Source organism: Orycteropus afer, unplaced genomic scaffold (assembly GCF_000298275.1).
Source record: "Orycteropus afer afer isolate SDZICR_OR568_19922 unplaced genomic scaffold, OryAfe1.0 scaffold00005, whole genome shotgun sequence".
Lineage (NCBI taxonomy): Eukaryota > Metazoa > Chordata > Mammalia > Tubulidentata > Orycteropodidae > Orycteropus > Orycteropus afer.
Genome location: NW_006921592.1, coordinates 11,645,623 through 11,666,840, shown reverse-complemented (window position 1 = coordinate 11,666,840; position 21,218 = coordinate 11,645,623). Strand labels below are relative to the sequence as shown.

The following is a 21,218-nucleotide window of genomic DNA, read 5'->3' as shown; positions in this document are numbered from 1 at the left end:
TGGGCAATCTACTTCCGTAGTGATACTGCCTTGGAAACCTGAGGAGGGGTTGCTATGAGTCAGGTCCAACTCTACAGCACATAACAACAACAACATTAAAAAAAAAAAATTAGGTAGGGTAACACAGAAGTGTCCACAGTACATGGTTAGGTAGAAAAAAGGAAGTTATAGAGAAGTATGTATAGAAAAGTTCAAATTCAATTTGCATAATTAAATCTATGGCTCTGGGTGCGAAGTCTCTGAGTGGTACATATTATTAATGTGTTTGCTTGCTAACCAAAAGGTTAGTGGCTCAAGTCCACCCAGGTGTGCCTTTGAAGAAAGTCCTGGTGTTCTACTTGAAAAAATCAGCCACTGAAAACCCAAGCAGCAGTTTTCCTCTGACAAACATGGGGATACCATGAGTCAGAATAGATCTAATGGCAACAAGTTACAGGTTAATATTTGCATATGCCCAGTTAAAGGTCTGTTGGGATATAGAACAAGCAGTTAACAGTGGTTACCTCATAACTCTACACACTTCACGCATCTTTGCTAGAAGTATGTGTTACCTCTATCATTTTTTTTTTTTTTTTTAAAGCAATACAAAACATTCCCTGTGCATTAGGGCCTAGAAAAGCACACCAGAAAGTCCCCAGAAAACTCCCCCTGGCTGTTCTGAACATTCTGACCCTGCAGAGGAACTCCTGGAGCTTTCCCAGAAGTCTGCAGTACATTTCACATGGGGTGCTGCAAACCAAACCAAAATCACATAGTACTCAAGAGTCACAGATACTATTTCCCAGGCATAATATTCCCAGGGATCAGCCAGAGGAACCACATGGAACACTTTTCCAAGAGGCAAGCTTCCAAAGCTAGTTCTACTATTCATACCCTAGCAGTCCCTAGGCTTATTCCATCCCAGGGGCTAAACCCTCAGGGTAGGTCCCATGCTTCACTTGCACAAGCTTCCATTTTGAGTGGCCTGGGTTCAAGGTTTTTTTGGTTTTGTATTTGTATTAGTTACTTTACCTCATACCCATACTCACTGCCCTAGAGTTGATTCCAACTCACAGGGAAACTGTAGGACAAAGTAGAACTGCCCATTGGATTTCCAAGGCTGAATCTTTATGGAAGCAGACTGCTACATCTTTCTACCATGGAGCAGCTGGTAGCAGACAATCAGTTAACCACTGCGTTATCAGGGTACTTTACCTCATAACTGAACCCATAAGTGTAAGTGACTGAGCCCATAAGTATAAATTTGTTTTAGCTAAGTATGAGGGGGATATACTTTACCACATACAGCAAATTGATACTTGTGAGTTCAGTTAGTCATGGTAAATAAAAAATGCTTTGTGGAGGAAAAGGAAAGTTTGGGCATCCTTTTCTTTATCCACTAACTGGGTTTCATTTGTTCCACTGAAGGGTTAAACAGAAGGACAATGTGGGCCTTTATTCCACCCCAATTCAGTGCTCAGGGCTACAAAGCAACTATTTGAAGGCTGTTTATCCAGCACAGTTAAAACAAACTTCCCAGGCCCTACAGTTCTTCAGTTTTGTTGAAGACAAAAAAAAAAAAAAAGTCACATCTTTTCAAACTAGGGCCATTTCAAGGACTTCTGCTATGTAACACAAAGTTCTAAAGCATTCTGGGTGCATTATCAGCCTTACATTCAATGACTGGATGGGTATTCATACAAATTTTTATGCCTTCCTTCGGAGACTGTTCTAATGAGCTACAGTTTTCTAATCTTGGATGTTGAAGTACTACAAATGAACTCTAAGCATTTCATGGCAATCCAACGCACAAGGCAATGCTGCTCTGTCCTGCGCCATCCTCATGACTGCAAATCAGGCCTTTGTGATCCACAGTGCTTCTCACTGGCTGATTTTCAGAAGTAGGTTTCTTCCTAGTGCATCTCAGTTTTTTCAGCCTCATGGCAACACACAAGCCTCCAGTGATGGGACGGCAATGCACAAGGTACACTGGCAAGAAATCAAACTGTGTCTCCCACATAGAAGGTGAAGAGTCTACCACAGAACCACCAGAGACCTCACGGTGTTGTTGTTGTTAGGTGCCAACAAGCTGGTTCCAACTTGTAGTGACCCTATCTACAACACAATAAAACACTGCCCGGTCCTGTGCCAGCCTCACAATCCTTGCTATACCTGAGCCCATCTTTGCAGCCACTGTGTCAGTCCATCTTGTTGAGGGCCTTCCTCTTCTTTGCTGATTCTCCACTTTGCCAAGCATGATATCCTTCTCCAGGGAATGGTCCCTTCTGACAACACAACCAGAGAAAAGTGAGACAAAGTCTGGCCATTCTCACTTCCAAGAAGCACTCCAGCTGCACTTCTTCCAGGACAGATTTGTTCATTCTTTTGGCAGTCCATGATACTTTCAGTATTCTTCGCCAACACAACTCAAAAACATCAACTCTTCTTTGGTCTTCTTTGTTCAATGTCCAGCTCTTACATCCATATGAAGTGACTGAAAATACCATGGCTTGGGTTAGGCACACCTTAGTCTTCAAGGAGACATCTTCACTCTTCAGCACTTTAAAGAGGTCTTTTGCAGCAGATTTGCCCAGTGCAATACATTGTCTGATGTCTTGACCACTTCATTGGTGTTGATTGTGGAACCAAGTAATATGAAATCACTTCAATCTTTTCTCCATTTATTGTGATGTTTATTGTGATTGGTCCAGTTGTGAGTATTTTCGTTTTCTTTATGTTGAGATGTAATCCATACTGCAGACTAAAGTCTTTGATGTTCATCAATAATTACTATGAGATTAAATACCTTATAGTAGAGTTATAGTAATTCAATTATACAGAACTTTTCTCCTTTTCTTTTCTGCCCCCATGACTCTATTCAACACCAGAAATAAATAAATAAATAAACTCACTACCATGAAGTCAATTCCAACTCAGCAAAAAACCCCACTGGGTTTCCAAGCCTGTAAGTCTTTACAGAAGCAAGCCGACTGCCCCATCTTTCTTCTGTGGAGTGGCTGGTGGGTTCAAACCACCAACCTCTGGTTAGCAGCCAAACCCCTTAACCATTACACCAGAGCTCTTTTACTTAATACCAATGGGGTTTTAAAAAAAGTAACACAAGTGAGAGTTGATGGGGGCAGGGTATGGTGGCGGTCGTGGTCCAAGGGTCAGAATACCTTTAATCCAGTATCTTCACTTTCTCTATTTACATGTTTCTATCAAATATTAACAATCCTGACATTCCTGAGATGGCCTCAGTCACCACTAGTCCAGTCTGTCTGGAAAGGAAACTTTGCCCTTTCTTTGCCCATGTTTCTGGCTCAGCCCTCTCCCCAGGCAGGAAAGCTCTGAGGAGGGGGTTCTTCTCCCTACCCAACGGCCTCACATCCCATGGAGTGGCTGACCGACTGGTCAAAGCTTGGTTGAGGCCTGTACAAGAGCTGGAGGGTAGTGACCCTGTGAAAAAGTGACTCTTGCTGACTCCAGACACTTTTATCTCACAGTAGACAGACTGACCTGCTTTTGCACTGTTTACTCTGACTTTTCACCCTAATATTAAAAAAGAATGTGTTAAGGTATGCATTACATTTTTTTCTTAAATTTGCTGAAAGGTTCCTCCTGAAGAAGATGCCAAGGGTGTACCCATCCCTCCGTCCTTTCAGGCTGTGCTGATTAGAACCTGCTCACTTGCAGACCACACTCATAGTGCTCTCTGCCTCCTCTCCCTTCTTTCTCCCCAAGTGGTGACCTTTGCCTCACCTGACAGGGAGGCAGGTCCTGAACCCACCTTCTTACAGGTAGGTATGGCCACCTCCTACTAACTAAGGCCTCCCCTCTTCTTTTTTTTTAAACTTTTTATTGTGATTTGGATGACAGTTTACAGAGCAAATTGGGTTTCCATTCAACAATTCATACACATTTTCTTTTGTGACACTGATTGCAACCCTCACAATATAACATCCTATTCCCATTTCCTCCCCGTGTTTATCCTTCTTTCCTACTCTTGCTGACTTCTAAGCTCTCTCCTTGGCCAACTGGATTAATTTACTATGGTTGATTGTTCTAAGGAGTGCTTTACTGTTTACCTTATAGAATTGTCTATTGTTTCACTGAAAACTGAGCCATGGAGGTGAGTTCAGTTCCAGGCCTGAAAGGTGTCTAAGGGCCATAGTGTCAGGAGCTCCACCAGTCTCTATCAGACCAGTAAGCCTGGTCACATTTATGATGTTGAATTTTGTTCCACATTTTTCTCCCACTCTATCCAGGACCTCCTATTATGATCCCTTGCAGAGCAGTCGGTAGTGGCAGCCAGGCACCATCTAGTTCTTTTCTCAGGGTTGAATTGGCTGATGAATGTGGTCCATTGGTCCTTTGGACTAATTGTTTTCATGACTTTGATTTTCCTTCCTCTTCTTTGGTCCAGATGGGGAGAGATCAATAGTTGTACCTTAGAAGGCCACTCACAAGCTTTTATGACCCCAGTCACTACTCACCAAAGTATGATGTAGAACAAACATTGTCTTTGTGGACTATGTTATGCCAACTGACCTTGGTGTCCCCCACGACTATGGTTCTGAACCCCCAAATCCCCCTCCCTTTCTTGTCCCTACACTTCAGGGTCATAAATGTGCCTTCATAGCCTATCATGACCAGTGTTTTCTAGATGACCAGTGAGCACTGGTATTTTCCCACTGCCTAGAACCCCAGAGGTAAGATGGCCAATGAGAGGATTCAGAAGCCCCATACCTCAATCCTTGATATGCATTTTAGAAACATTTTCAACGGGGATTAAAATACAGTGGGGTTTAATGTCTAAGGCATTTGACTGCTAACCAGAAGGCTGGTGGTTCAAACCCACCAGCCACTCCTCGGAAGGAAGATTGGGCAATCTACTTCCACAGCCATACCACCTCAGAAACCCAAAGAGGGGTCACTATGAATTGGAAACGACTCGATGGCAGTGAGTCGGTTTTTTTTTTTTTTTTAGGAGAGTTAAGCAATCAGAACACCTTGATCTCTGAGGAAAGTGAAGTGGGGGGCACAAAACGATGAGCTGTTCTGCATCATGTGAGCTGTGAGGAGAGCCGGGAGAAATTTCCATCTGAATTCTAAGTTTGAAAAAAAAACTTTCTTCTTTCCTGTGGTGAACTATGTAACTGGGGGGAAGAGTTCTGCAAAAGTCCTGACCCAGATAGAGCCACTAACTGCACAAGCTCCAGCCCCCTCATTTTAGACTCTTAAGAAACCTCCCAAGGAGCTCTAGTGGCATAGTGGTTAAAGTATTAGGATACTAACCAAAAGGTTGGCAGTTCAAACCCACCAGCCGCTCCAAAGGAGAAAGATGAGGCAATCTGCTTACATAAAGACTGGCTCTCCTCACAGCCCACATGATGCAAAGCAGTGCATCGTTTTGTGCTCCCCACTTCACTTTCCGCAGAGATCAAGGTGTTCTGATTGCTTACCTCTCCTAAAAAACAAAAAAAGCAACTCACTGCCGTCGAGTTATTTCCGACTCACAGCGACTGCTCCTTAAGTTTCTGAGGTGGTATGTCTACAGTAGATTGCCCAATCTTCCTTCCGAGGAGTGGTTGGTAGGTTTGAACCGCCAGCCTTCTGGTTAGCAGTCAAATGCCTTAGACACTAAATCCCACTATGTTTTAGTCCCAGTTGAAAATGTTTCTAAAATGCACGTCAAGGATTGAGGTAGGGGTTCTGAATCCTGTCTCTCATTGGCCATCTTACCTCTGGGGTTCTAGGCCTTGGAAACCCTGTGACAGTTCATAGTGGGTCGCTATGAGTTAGAATCGACTTGATGGCAGTGGGTTTGGTTGGGTTTGGTTTGGTTTGGTTTAAGAAATGTCCCACCCATCAGGGCTGCTTATGCACAGGGAGACAGCTCAGGGCGCAGGAGAGTAGGGAGGGATGGACACAGGGAAGAGGTAACTATGGGGAGGAAGAGGGAGGGGAGCTGTTGCATTGTGGTAAACTGTGGTCAATGTCATGAGACAAAGTGTATGTAAACTGCTGTATGAAAAGTGAATTTGCTCTGTAAATCTTCACCCAAATCACAAGTAAAAAAAAAAGAAAAAGAAATGTCCCACCCATCACAGACAAATTCTGTTGAGTCCAAAAGATGCTGTCAACAATGATCTATTTTCCTAAAATGGAATCCATTGAACACAAACAAGTCTATGCTGGCATTTTGGTTGTGAATAGGAGTAAGTGACAGGGCTGAGTGTACATATCCAGGTTCTAGAGCCAGATGGAGACAGTTTAAATCTCAGCTATGCAACTTACTAAAAATATGGCCTTAGATTATAATAGTATCTACCAGGTATGGTTGCTGAGAGAATTAAAGAAAATGGTTTGCAATCGACTCCTAAACTAAAAAGGCTGACAGTTCAAACTCATCCAGCAGTGTCATGGAAGAAAGGCCTGCAATCTGCTTCCACAAAGACTACAGCCAAGAAAACCTTATGGAGCAGTTCTATTCTGTAACACCCATGAGTTGGAACAGCCTCAAAGGCAAAGGAAAAAATAAAGTATCACTCTTTACATCACTACCTCACAGCTTTCTTGGGAAGATAAATACATAAACTATGGCATTTACATTAAACATATTATTTGGAGTTCCTGGGTGGTATAAACAGTTAAGGTCTTAGCTGCTAAACTAAAGGTTAGAGGTTCAAGTCCACTCAGAGGAGCCTTGGAAGAAAGGCTTGGTATCTACTTTCAAAAACCTCTATGGAGCGCAGTTCTACTCAGACATACATGAGATCACCATGAGTTGGAGGCAACTCAACTGCAACCAGTTAAGTGCACTGATGATACCAACTCATTTAATCCTCACAAAACCTAACAAAGACAGTACTATCATTATTCCCAGAGGAAACTACAGCACAGAGAGACTAAGTAACTTGCCCAAAGTCATGCAGCTAGTAAGTAGTAGGATTTCTCAGGCAATTGTAAGATCTTAGGTGTCATGAAGATCTTAACACAACACCTGAGCCAAGGAGTTGAAAGATCCTCAAGCAACAGGCTTGCCCCTCCTGAAAGTGGAGCAAGGCAGCCTCCCACTCAGCTAAGGGGAAGCCTGGCTAACAGGACCACTGCAGACTGGGTTACAAAGCAGAAGGGGGTGCCCAGCCAACATGTTCACTGTGGAGCAGCCAGCTTCATGCAGTTCCAGCAGGGAAAGAAAAGAAAGCAGGGGAGGCCCAGCCTTTCAAAGTTCCCCCTTTCAAAGTGGAACTGGTTATTAGTGATGCAGGCCACAGCACTTCATCTTCAGACAGCTGCTGGGTTAGTGATGAACCACCAGGGCCTGGACTACAAAGGTCAACCAAAAACCACCACCAAAAAAGGAAAGAAAGGGCAAGAAGCAAAGCTGATCAAACAGTGCAACAGAGGATAAAGGGGGGAAGGTGAGGTGGGCAGAGAATCCTGATGGGATGTGTGGGACCATCAGGTCACTATTTCCTGGAAGCCTGATCTACGTTAAAGTAACCCGCACCTCGATGAGAAGTAGAGAGGCCTCTCCATCGGTCCACAACGTGGGGTCCTGGATTTACCTGAAGCACGGTGGTGTGTTGTACAAGGAGTTGTTTGCAGCTTGCACTTTGTATTCCAGAATAGAGGGGCATTCTCGGAGAGCGAACCCCAGCAGGTCTTCACGAACAATCACCACTGTGACCCCAGCAGAGCCAACATTCTTCTGAGCACCAGCAAAAATCACACCAAACTTAAAGAAAGAAAATGGTGCTGTTTTAGGAGTATTTGATCATTTTTCACAAATTTATTCAAGCTTCCTAACCTTCTTTCCAAAGCACAGTTTCTGCAAGGAAGGGATTGTTTCTATTTAAAGTGCATCCCACGCCCTAAAGGAGCCTCTATTGGAGACAGTGAATCAACACTCAGAGTTCTGGGGCTACAGGTCTGTGTCTGTCGGGCTCCTCTCATCAGTGAGGTGCTGACCCACACCCCTCATTTTAATGACCTTACAGATATTCATATTCCTATTCACTCTCTATATATACTTCCTTTCTACATCATAGGAGCTCTGGTGGCGTAGTGCCTAAGGCACTTGACTGCTAACCAGAAGGCTGGCTGTTCAAACCCACCAGCTACTCCTCAGAAGGAAGGTTGGGCAATCTACTTCTGTAGTGAAACCCAAGGAGGGGTCACTATGACCAGTCTTTAAAGTGGGGCCTCTAGCTGTCCTTGTAGTCCCTGGGTGGCACAAAAAGTTAACTCACTCGGCTACTAAGCCAAAGGTTGGAGATTTGAGTCTACCCAGAACCCATAAAACCCACTGCCGTCGAGTCGAGGCACCTCAAAAGAAAGGCCTGGTGATCTACTTCCAGAAAACCAGCTATTGGAAACCCTATCTATGGAGCACAGTTCTACTCTGACCCACATGGGGTTGTCATAAGTCAGAGGTGACTCAACAGCAACTGGTTTCTTTCAAGTGTCATTAGTAACCAAAAGCAGGCCTATGCATTAACCACCATTATGACACTGACGTTTTAAACTACTCTGGTGGCATAGTGCCTAAGGCATTTGACTGCTAACCAGAAGGCAAATCCACCAGCCACTCCTCAGAAGGAAGGTTGGGCAATCTACTTCCGTAAAGATTTACTGCCTCAGAAACCCAAGGTGGGGTCGCTATGAGTTGGAACTGACTTGATGGCAGTGAGTTTTTTTTTGTTTTGTTTTGTTTTAATATTTGTATAAGGAGCTCTGGTGGCACAGTACCTAAGGCATCTGACTGCTAACCAGAAGGTCGACAGTTCAAACCAACCAGATGTTCCACAAAAGGAAGAATCTTTACTTCCATAAAGATTTGCCACCTTGGAAACCCAATAGAGGTTGCTTTGAGTCAGAATTGACTTGATGGCCGTGGGTTTAGTGTTTGGGGGGTTTTAATATTTGTATAAAAGGACAATCAGAAGATGCAGCAAAGATGGCTCTGCTGAAATCTGTCCAGCATCATGGCAACATGCAAGCCTCCACCAACAGATGGGCGGTCGCTGTACATGAGGTGCACTGGCCAGGAACTCACCTGCGTCTCCAGCATGGAAAGCAAAAGTTCTACCACTGAACCACCGCTGGCCCCTTTGCTTATCTTGTCTAAGCTCTGGGGGCTTATGGGAAGGAGCCCCACTTTGCCTTCTACCCACCTCAACTCCAAAAGCATCAACAAATAGTATATATTATTAAACTTCCTCTCACTAAGCTGAGACAATGGGTTCCCCCAAAGCAGCTCCCATACACTACCTTGGAAACATCCACTGGTTTGGATAGGAAGTTCGAAGACATGTCACAAACCAGCACTGCTCCTTTGACGTCAGGTATAAAACTGAACTCCACTCCGTGCACAGTCTCGTTTGCACAGTAATACACGTAAGAGGCATCTGGGTTGAGGTTCCAGGTGCTGGGATCTGGGATTTCTATCACAGAAGAAAAGTGTGACACTTTCCACATTTACTCCCTTTTCCTCATGTGGAGGGGAATCAACAAGGAAATTGATAGACCTCTGCTAGCAGTATAAGATTAACTGATTGCAAAGCATTTCCCAAGTAGAAACATCCTATAATCTTGCATTAGAATCACACCCAACATGCTAAAAGGATGAGCTATCCTACCCTTTTACTGTTATTGGGGGCAAAGGTCTTTAAGAATGGCAAGAATGACATATTTAGTTTATTTCTTTTTTTTTTTTTTCATTTTCAAGGAGCAGTTATTTTTATTTTTTCTTTAAATTTTATTGATTTGGGTGAAAGTTTACAGACCAAATTCATTTTCCATACAGCAGTTCATACACATTTTGTTTCATGACATTGACTGCAATTCCCCATGGTGTAACAGCTCTCTTGTAGTTACCTCTTCCCTGTGCCCTGTGTCCTTTTTCCCTATGCATTCCTGTCCCCTGAGCTATCTCCCTGTGCAAACACTGCCCTTCTGTTCTCCCACGATTGATTAATCGTTCTAAGGAGTGTTATCTACCTGGTGTAATTGTTTACCCTATACGCCTGTCTACTGTTTGGCTGGAAGCCACAGGAATGAGTTCAATTCCAGACCTCAAGGGTACCTAAGGGCCATAGTCTCAGGTGTCTCACCAGGCTCTATCAAACCAGCAAACTTGGTCGTTTTTTATGACTTTGAGTTTTGTTCCACACTGTTCTCTCATGCCATCTAGTATCTAATATTTGGTTTATTTCTTGTCACTCAGCATCCATCCATCCATTGATGGTCCAGTGGTTTCCTTTGGCGACCAGCCCTCCTACACTCTCAGTCCATATGATTCCAATGGAGCTGATTCTACCCCCAGGCCCAGAGGCAGAATGTGACTCAGGTACATCACAGAGAACGATCCAGAATGGGGCACAGGAGATGTCAGGTTGTTACCGGGAATCCTCCACAAAGGGAATGAAATGGGGAGAATGTAAGGTCATGAGCAGCTGCAGCCAAATGAGAGGGAGAAGTTTTCCTGATTGTGGAGACATCAGGACCAAGAGACATTGTTGGGTCCCTTGATCAAGCCATACCTAAAGCCAACCAGGACTTTTTTAGCTAAATGAGCTTGTAAGTCTTCTTTCTGCACAAACCAGTTAATAGTCTCATCGAGTACAGCCAATTGCTACATCTAACTGGTACCACACTACCTACAGACAGGGGGATGAAAGAATTAAAACACCTGCAAGAGTGATGTGGGAAGGGGTAACATGACAGTGAGAGTCACCCACCAGTCAGCATTCTACCATCCAGCTCACCTCCCATCACTTACTTGTATAGCTTCCAAGTTTGGGGTGGACGATATTTACGGTACCAAACTTCTTGGCTTCTTCTGCAGCCTTAGCCGACCAAGCTCCAGTCACTACGTAGTCAGCACACCTTCCTGCCTTCAGGCCAATCAGGTTTAAGGGGATGGCACTGAACTGGCCAGATCCACCTCCTTGCATAAAAATCACCTTGTAGTTGTCTGGAATGGCTCTGGGCAGAAGCACAGGTAACAGTAAATAGATATATTCACGTGGTCAAAGATTAAGAATGAGTGATTCTCTACCTACGCTTTACCTTGGGTGTATTTAATACAAGACCTATGGTAAATCCCACTTGTAACTCTGTCTTTCCTATCCAATCATTTTTCTATTCATTCCTTTAGGAGTTCTGGTAGCATAGTGCGTAAGACATTTGACTGCTAACCAGAAGGCTGGCAGTTCAAACCCACCAGCCACTCCTCAGAAGGAAGGTTGGGCAATCTACTTAGCAACTAATTATTAAGCAGAGTGGTCAACATCTATGGTTATTTTATGAACAGAATCCATTCCTCCTTTTCCTACTAACACCTGATTTTTCCTTTAGAAAACTATCTCTCTGGTACTCTCTGGTACACATGGTTCACTGTGGCCAACCCCAAAGAGCACATGACCCAAGCCAGCCAATGGTATTTGGCTCTGAGACCTTTGCTTGAACTTTGGGAAAGAATTGTTTCTGTTGAGGTGAAGAATCAACTTGCAGGAGCTAATCGTGCAACCATGGGTTGTCATCTTGGCCTCCATGTGGGAAAAGTATGCCGAAGAATGAAGCTAACACATATGATAAAGAGCTGGGAGACAGAGAAAAGGAACTTCCTGACGTTATCTGAGCGTCTAAATCACTCCTACACTTTTCTTTTACATGAGGTGATGCATTCTCTTTTTGCTAAGGCAGTGAGTTGGGCTTCTGTTACTTGCAATCCAAAGTCCTGAAAGTATCTATGTGCTAGGCAGCACCATGTTATCTACCAACTAGACTTTGGGGCAGGATCTTTGATGTTTCAAGTCGAATCATGCTCTACACTGAGATTAAGAATACAATTCTTAATCATTAAGATGATGGATGGATGGCTACAGGCAGCAGGATAAAGCCACCTCCAGAGAGACTAGACTAGGCCACAGAAACTGAACCCAAGTCCTTGAGAAAAGTCAGAGTGTGGAAATAGGTATGAAGAAGGCAGACAGCCAGGGGCACAGAGATCTAGCACAGAAGGGTAAGTAAAATAATATAATGTAGGGCAATGTAATAAGAGAATAAGTAGTGTGCGAACATCTTGCTTTGAACCGTGCCTGGCCTACAGCCATGCTCAGCAGGATAACAGACTCAAGCAATCAGGTTTTAGGAGTGCCCTAACCATGAGACTCTAGCAGCTGAGAGGATTAGCAGCCCAGAGCAGGGTTCTGGATTTATGTTACTCAGATACAGGGCAATTTAACAAGGCCAGGAATGGGGTGCAAAGAAACCAGAGAGAGCCCTTATTACAGGAGTACAAAGTAGGAAGTTGGTGAGAGGAAGAAAGCACAGGCCAGTAAACTGAACTGGAACCCTGGTCAGAACAGGTTCACAGCCATGGGGGTCAAATGCTACATCTCCTGACCTAAGGTACAAACCACCACTACTATCTTCTATGAAAGCAAGATTATTCTGTGAATTACATGGGATCCAGAAGGTAGACATGCGTAGGAAGCCAAGCAATGATCACTAGTTCTGGACACTCATGCTGCAATGGGCTTCTGTGTTCCTCACATAAATATCACCAAGCCTGCCACATCTGTATCATTTTGTCAAGACCACTTAGAAGATGTTAAGGATTAAATTATTTTTCCAAAACAGATATGCTGATGTCTTAATACCTTGAACCTATGAATGTGACCTTGTTTGGAAATAGGATCTTTGAGGATGTTACCGGGTTAACATAAGGTCATATGTAGTTGGGTATGTCCTAATTCTATGAGTAGGGTCCTTATGAAAGAGAAGATGAACAGAGACAGGGAGACAGAGGAAGGATGCCATGTGACACTGCAGCTACAAGCCAAGGAAAGCCTACAATTACCAGAAGCTAGGACGAAGCGTGAAACAGATTCTCCCTCAAAGCCTCAAAAAGAACGTTGTGTTGTTATATGCCGTTAAGTCAGACCCGACTCATAGTGACCCCTCCTTGGGTTTCCGAGGCAGTATCACCACGGAAATAGATTATCCCATCTTCCTTCCGAGGAGTGGGTGGTGGGTTTGAACCACCAGCCCTCTGGTTAGCAGTCAAGCGCCTTAGGCACTACACTACCAGAGCTCCTTCAAAAAGAATAAACATGCTTAATACCCTTTTCTTGAACTCCCAGTCTCCAGAACTGTGAGAGGATAAATTTCTGTTCTTATAAGCCACTGAGTTTGTGGTATTTTGTTACAGCAGCCTTAGGAAGCTAATGTAAAAGGAAAGTTATGTAATGATCAGTACAATTCCAATTGTGTTAATAAAATAATGCAAGGATAGACTGTAAAATGTTCAATGATTATCCTGCATTGGTGGGACTACAGGGGATTTCAGTTCTCATGGTGTATTTCTGTTTTCTCTGAACGTTCTACAATGAATGTGCATTATTGTGAGCAGAGGGAAAAAAGTAGTTTTTCAAGGTTATCATATTCATATGTGTATGTGGATATATATTTGTAAGTACATAAAACCTCTCCTTTAAACAGCAGTCTAAGATAAAAGTTTCCTCTACGTAGAAAAATCAGCACAGATAACCTAGGTTTGTTCACTCAAACAGTGGTTCTCAGAGTTCAGAACTCTTAAAATTATACAACGGCCTGTTAAAGAGGAAGGTTCCATAGAAATTCTAATTCAGGAGGCCAACTGGAGCCCAGCACTTGAATATTTAACAATTCTCTTCCCTCCAGATGATCTGACAGAGGCCCGTACTTCTAAAACCACTGCACAAAATCATAGTGAATTAATGCTGACAAAGATAATCACTTTTTTGTCATTTAAATCCCTTCTAATCCAGTTTAATTCCACAGTGCCGAAAAATCTTTCCTAGTGTTACAGAGTGAACTTGTCCCCTAGAAAGATATGTTGAAGTCATAACCCCTCAATGTGAGTTATTTCCCCAAAGTCAATGTGACTTTGGGGAAATAAGGTTTTTCTTGGCATATGTTATCAGTTACATTAAATCATTCCAGAGTCAAGTAGGTCTTAATGCTAATCCTTTCTGAGTGGCCTTTTATAAAAGAGAAAGACAGACACAGAAATGGAGTCACACAGGGTGACAACAGCATGTAAAAATCTATCTACAAGCCAAGGAATGCCAGGAAATACCAGGGGCTGCCAGAAGCTGAAAGAGACAAGGAAGGCTCTTTCCCCAGAGCCAACAGAGAGAGCGAGCATAGCCCTGCCAATGCCCTGAATTTGAATGTTCAGCTTCCCGAAACTTTTCCTGGGTGGCACCAGCAGTTAAGTCCTTGACTGCTGTGGAAAGGCTGGCAGTTTGAACCCACTTCAGAAGACAGGCCTGGTACTCTGCTTCTAGAAAGAAACAGCCTTGCAAACTCTATGGGACAGTTCTATCCTGCACACAGGGGGTGACCATGAGTAGAATCAACTCAACAGTAACAGCCTCTAGACTGAGGAGAAAATAAAAGGATTAAGTACTAAGACTGAATCTGGGAGAATCTTAAAAAATACTATGTTTCATTATGGAATCTTCTGGACCAAAAAAAAAAAAAAAAACAAGTACAGAAAGTAACATAACAGATACCTGGGTGTGGAATTATAAAATAAGGGGCACATAATTTGATCCATATCATTTTAACTTACAAGAGTTCCCGCACAAGATTCTCTGTGGTGTTAATAATCTTAGCGAAATCTGATGACCTGTGGCTCATTTCTGTGGAGAGAAAGATAAACAACAAAAAAGTTTCAACTCAAAACCAAACAAGAAGTAACTTTAGAAATAACTACAAAATTTGCAAGCAAAATAATAAAGGGAAATCTCAATGATTTTGCATTCATGTTTTGTTTGAACCCCAAAACTTACTTAGAAGATTCAAATTGATTTTCAAACTGCAAACATCTTAACCTTATAATCACAGCAGAGTAATGTTTCAAATGACAGATTCATTGAATGAGACAGTTACTAATTGATCATTAGGTTTCTGTGACTCCTCTCACCATTTCTTTCTCACAAACAGGAATTCAGGGCAATGCTGCCCTTCAGGACAGCCCAGAATTCCATGTTGTGAGCTCACTTTACAGAAATCTAAGTTCATATCCCAAGCAATAGGAACAAAATTTAACAGAAACACGCATACAGTTAAACGCTACAGTCTCTTAACAATATGCACCTATTGTAACTACCACAAAAAATAAAATAAATTTTAAAACTCAAAGGTCTCTCTTTCCCAATAATATACCAAAACCAAAACCAAACCCACTGCCATTGAGTCAATTCCAAGTCATAGTGATTCTATAGGACACAGTAGAACTGCTCCATAGGGTTTCCAAGGCTGCAAGCTTTATGGCCCTCAACAAGATAGACTGACACACTGGCTCAGCATGGGCTCAGGTATAGCAAGGATTATGAGGCTGGCAAAGGACCGGGCAGTGTACATAGGGTCTATTGTACACAGGGTCTCTATGAGTCAGAGCCGACTCAACGGCACCTAACAACAAGCTTTATGGAAGCAGACTGCCATATATTTCATCTGTGGAGCAGCTGATGGATTCAAACCACCGACCTCTAGGTTAGCATCTGAGAGCTTAACCACTGTGCCATCATGGCTGCTCCCCAATAATACAGGGGAGAGAAAATAACAAAGAAATTATTGATATGCAACATCTTCACCAATAACTTTTCTATACTCTTAAACTTTAATAAGTTAATATTTACAGAAAATAAGCACTTTAAATTGAAATGTGACTATTATAAATATTGGGGACATTGTTATGCAAATGAACACTAGCTTCACTTCAGATGATGTGATGAGCAAGAACCAACTATTAAACAGTAAGCTGAGATATATGAAACTCACATCACCAGCAGCTGTGGGAGGGAAACTGAGCTTGTCTTTAAATGTGAGCTCCATCCAAAATTGTTTCCAATAAAACATGCAACCAAAATGATTAAAGTTTAAAAATATACCTACAAAGGCCTACAGGAAGACCCCTTAGTACTTCTAGACTTGATGCATTTAAATTAGTTCCCTCTGAAACCTGGACATTCACAAGTCAATCTTACCAAGAACACTAATCCCAACTCCTTTGTAGTCTAATAATTCTTTTTGTATCTCCAGCAACACCTAGGAAAAAATAAAAGAAAATAAGATGACTTCCATATACTGTACATAGCTCTCCCTCTGTACAAAGAGGCCTGGAAGGGATCAGAAGGGACTCCCCTTAAAAGGCCTACGGGGTCAAGAGACTGTTCCCACCACTGTCCACACCCAGTGCAACTTACACTCAAGTTGAATGTGAAATCATGCAACACGACTGACACTAAGATACAATTTGTTCCTGAGGCACCAATTAGATATAAAAATTCACTTGACTAGGATTAAAAAAAAAATCAAGTACAGAATTTTTCTCATGACAACTCTTTAACTGTCAAGATAAAACTTTTTAGAGAAACACGATTCTTTACAAAATGTCACCTCTACAAACCTTAAAGTCATTCACTCTCTTAAAGCTAAAGTCCAGAATGCATAAATGTTGGGTTAAAGGAAGAAGAAAGAAAATCACCTAGGTCCAAGTTATCTATCCAAAACCAAACCCACTGCCATCGAGTCAATTTCAACTCATAGTGACCCCACTGGGTTTCACTCTCACTGCCATCGAGTTGGATCCGACTCCGAGGCAGTATCACTATGGAAGTAGATTGCCCCATCTTCTTTCCAAGGAGTGGCTGGTGGGTTTGAACTGCCAGCCTTCTGGTTAGCAGTCAGATGCCTTAGGTTTCAGAGGTGGTAAATCATTGCAGAAGTAGATTCCCCAGTCTTCCTCCTACAAAGTGGCTGGTGGGTTTGAACCGCCAATCTTCTGGTGAGCAGTCAAATGCCTTGGGCATTGCGCCACCAGAGCTCCTTAAATTATCTATACCCAAAAAAAAAAGAAAAGAACCCAAACTCATCGTGGATGAGTCAATTCCTACTCATGGCAATCCCGTATGTTACACAGCAGAACTGCTCCATAGGGTTCTCTTAGCATTACCTATACATTACATTACTCAATTTTTTAATATATTGTGGTCTAAGGTGCCAGACTAGAATGAGGTGGGGGTGAGGAAGTAGAAAGAAGGAAATGGCTGGTTCAAGAAAGATTTACTCCAGGAAAACTGATGTACTAATAACCTTTGGTCCTGGCAACAGAGCCATAGTGGTGATTTTTTTTTTTTTTTTGGTGGAAGATATGTAAGTAACAAAACAGTTGCCATTTCAACATTCTTCACATGTACAGTTCATTGACATTAAATATGTTCATCATGTTGTTCAACCATCACCATTCCCAAATTTTTCCAGAGAGTCATTTCTTATCCCCCATTTGCTAATGAGGAGCTCTGGTAGCATAGTGCCTAAGGCATTTGACTACTAACCAGAAGGCTGGCGGTTCAAACCCACAGCCACTCCTTGGAAGGAAGATGGGGCAATCTACTTCCGTAGTGATACTGCCTCAGAAACCCAAGGAGGGGTTGCTATGAGTCGGGTCCTACTTGATGGCAAATAACAACAACAACAACATTTGCTAATGAAGAATCATAGCAGAGACTCAGAGACTCTGAGAGACTGGCCCAGTGCTGGTAAGAATCCCTGGTGGTACAAATGGTTAACTAGATGGGCTGCTATCCAAAAGGTTGACAGTTTCAGTTCATCCTGGGGCACCTTGGAAGAAAGTTCTGGCCACCTACTTCCAAAAAAAAATCAGCCATTGAAAACTCTGTGGAGCACAGTTCTACTTTGACACATATGAGATCAACATGAACTGGGAGTCAACTCAATGGCCCTTGGGCAGTCCCTTGAACTTGCCTTGACTATGGTTCCTGGTGGCTGAGATGTTTCACAGCCACATTGTACCTTTCAGGGACAATGTGCAGGCGGTAGCCAGTGTGGCAGTCAATCCCAGAGAAGGAAATGAGGAGAAACACAACTAGTTTTTCTCTTGTAAAACATAGCTCACCTCACTAAGCAGAAGATCTTTTTTTTTTTTTTTTTTTTTTACTTCCCAGATCATAGAAAACCTAAGTAACTACAAACTGAGAAGAAAGACACTGATCTTTCAATTTCTATAAAGGAAACCCTTATCAACTAGAGATGCATGCAGGAGTACTTATGAGTGAAATGACAAGATGTCTAGGATTGGCTTTAAAATAATCTGAAGGGTATGGGATGCTGGAAATAAGATTGGCAAAATGTTGTCAGTTGTCAAACCTGCGATGTGGGTCCATCGGATATGGGTTCTTTATATTATTCCCTCTACCTCGGAATGAAGATGGGGCAATCGACTTCCGTAGTGATACTGCCTCGGAAACCCAAGAAGGGGTCGCTATGAGTCGGGGCTGACTCGATGGCACATAACAACAACAACAACACCTTTGTGTAGGGAGCTCTGGTAGCATAGTGCCTAAAGCACTTGACTGCTAACCAGAAGGCTGGCAGTTCAAACCCACCAGCCACTCCTCGGAAGGAAAATGGAGCAATCTACTTTTGTAGTGATACTGCCTCGGAAACCCAAGGAGGGGTCGCTACGAGTCAGGGCCGACTCGACGGCACATAACAACAACAAAACCCTTTGTGTATGTGAGCATTTTTGTAAGAAAAAGAAAGAAAATATCTAACATAAAAATGAACACAAAACAGGTACTATATGCCCTTTTCTAGACACATCTACCAACAGAGATGTCTACAAAGTTTTCCTTAAAAGATACCTGCAAAGGAGGCCATTAAAACATAATCTAAACCAGATTTCAACTTGTCTGAAAAAACAGTATTTTGACAATAAAGAATTAAACAAGAAAAGATTCCCTCAACAATGGTCAAGTTTATGTCACTGATGTGAGAACAGTTGAATGTTTATTAGCAGTGGCTGCTCAAATTCCCACGAAACCTTTCCCTTAGGAAAGGGAAATTTTCTGTGATAGAATCATCTTTATACTTCTGTTTTAAGATTGTATTTTTGTTATAAACAGTATTCCTTGAAAAGGCATCTAAAAAAGTTTAGAATCAAAACCATTACAGTGTTAAAGCTTGACCACAAAAAACAAGCCCCTTTAATGCAATGGTTTGGTTTGGTTTGGTTTTCTTACAAACTGCAGACTATAATCATTTGCAGATCACAACTAATTTTTTAAATGAAATGGAACCAACTAAAGTGCAATAGTATACAAAATATAAAAAACAACATCTGCCACACAAGTAAGAGTGCTTCTGAGGGCAAACATTTGCTTTGTGAAATGAGTAACAAATAAATACTACTACTACTAATGGCAACTGCCATTATAATAAATGCATTAATAAATTACAAAGGCAACAAGTACACTGAAGACTCTGAAGGCAGAGAAGGGAAGTTTCCACAGTTCCAGCAGGGAATCTCACCTAAAATAGACTGTAATAACTAAGAGAAAAACTACCCCTTCTCTGTTACTGAAAACTGCCCCTACCAAAACAACATGTCCTTCCCCCACTAAAATTGTAGGATTTTCTATTCTTACCACAACAGTCCCAAGGAGAGCTCTACTCTGTACAACAGATAATTGTAAAGTATTTGGCTCTGTCCCATGTTGCTACAACACATTATCAGATTTATCTGTGTGTGTGTGTGTGCATACACACACACACACACATATACACACACACACAACAGCAGCAGTAGCAGCTTGTCAATGGGTTCAAACACTTTAGAAACCTTGCCTTCTTCACAGGTGGAGGACGTGGGCGGACCTGAGGGGTACAAAGTGTAAGGAATGGGAAAGAGCCGAACCTCCCTGGGGACTACAAAGTGTAAGGAATGGGAAAGAGCCGAAACCTCCCTGGGGACTGGGAATGGGTTCCCTTGCACTTGCAGAGAGCGTCTGGTAACGGCCCAGGTAGGTATATCTAATCATTCCATTTGTTCCGGAAAAAAAAAGTGCAGAGTACTGAACCAGCAACCCACTGTCCACAAAGGTCTGAATATCTCGAGTATCATTAGGAGGCAAGCAAATAAAAAAGCAGCAGCACCAGCAGCATAATGCATACAGAGGAACGGTAGGTTTTCTTAACCTTTAAGGAAAGGTACGTTCTCCAAGGCACAAGGGATGAAAGGCCGGGCTGCCCTTCCACGTAAATTTTTGAAAAGCTAAGTTTCCAAGTGCTGGCTGAATAAAACCGTCTAAGAGGGGCCGAACTGGAGATTTTGCATAGTGGCTAAGACACTTGCCTGCTAACCAGACGGCTGGCGGTTCAAACCCACCAGCCACTCCTCGGAAGGAAGGTTGGGCAATCCTACTTCGTAGTGATAACTGCCTCGGAAACCCAAGGAGGGGTCGCTATGAGTCGGGGCCGACTCGACGGCACATAACAACAACAACAACAACAGTTAAGGTGATCACCGCGGTATATAAAACCCATGACCTATCCATTCATCACTCATTCACATTGTCTATTCCTGCATGCACTCAGCACGGCCTAGGTCGCAGCGCGGCTTGGTGATGTGAATGCAATGATAAGAGCTTTCTCTTTCCCGTTGCACCCCTGCTCAGATACAGAAGCAGCACCCAACTTTGCAGGTGGGCTGCCAGGGAGCTGACAGCATGCCCCGGCGGGCAGAGTCTTGTACTCCGGGTAAGGCTGTTAGTGCCTGTGGCAATTGAACAAACCTGCCTCGCCGAGCTTCTTTCATGATGTGCATTCTTCCAGAAGTCGGCTCGAGAGATCCCGGACCAGGCGATCACTGGTTGCAAAGCGTTAGCGAAAAAGCAGGGCAGGGAGTGTGGATGTGAGCGCCCCGCACAGGGATGCAAACCCAATGACACGCGTGCTTCCGCCGAATCACACTATCGGCGCGCGTTCGCGGGGACTTACCGAATGCGGCAGTTTGGCGGGCCCGGGCCCGAAGTTGACCACCTGCCTTGGGGTATTCATGGTGTAGCGGCGGGACAGCAAATCAGCAAGGAGGAACGATTGGAGGGCAGTGCGCACAAACTGGCAGCGGCAGCGTCACTGCGGCCGACTCTTACCCAGTGGCTTCTTCCAACGCGGAGCCGGCTTCCCCAATGGCCCGCGCTGTTGCAGGCCCTACGCTGATTGGTTCCCGCAACGAGGCTCGCATTCCCATTGGTCGTTCGATCACCCGAGGCCGGGACGAAGTTGCTCCTCCTCTCTTTTACTTCTGTGCAAGGCGAGCGGGAAATTGCACCATCCAGCCGGCTCGGATCGTGGGCGGCGGTAGAGCCTGC

General features: G+C 43.3%; 1 protein-coding gene across 1 annotated transcript in view; it reads right to left on the bottom strand.

The window, feature by feature from the left end:
* Positions 1–20,904, bottom strand: part of PSAT1 (phosphoserine aminotransferase 1) — a 32,091-nt gene extending 11,187 nt beyond the window's left edge. The window contains exons 1-6 of the mRNA XM_007938649.2: positions 20,845–20,904; positions 16,032–16,092; positions 14,612–14,681; positions 10,769–10,974; positions 9,259–9,431; positions 7,554–7,723 (exon numbers count right to left, since the gene is read on the bottom strand). Coding sequence (XP_007936840.1) covers positions 7,554–7,723; positions 9,259–9,431; positions 10,769–10,974; positions 14,612–14,681; positions 16,032–16,092; positions 20,845–20,904 — 740 coding nt within the window. The remainder of the gene's footprint in view (positions 1–7,553; positions 7,724–9,258; positions 9,432–10,768; positions 10,975–14,611; positions 14,682–16,031; positions 16,093–20,844) is intronic.
* Between the last annotated feature and the right edge of the window lie 314 nt (positions 20,905–21,218).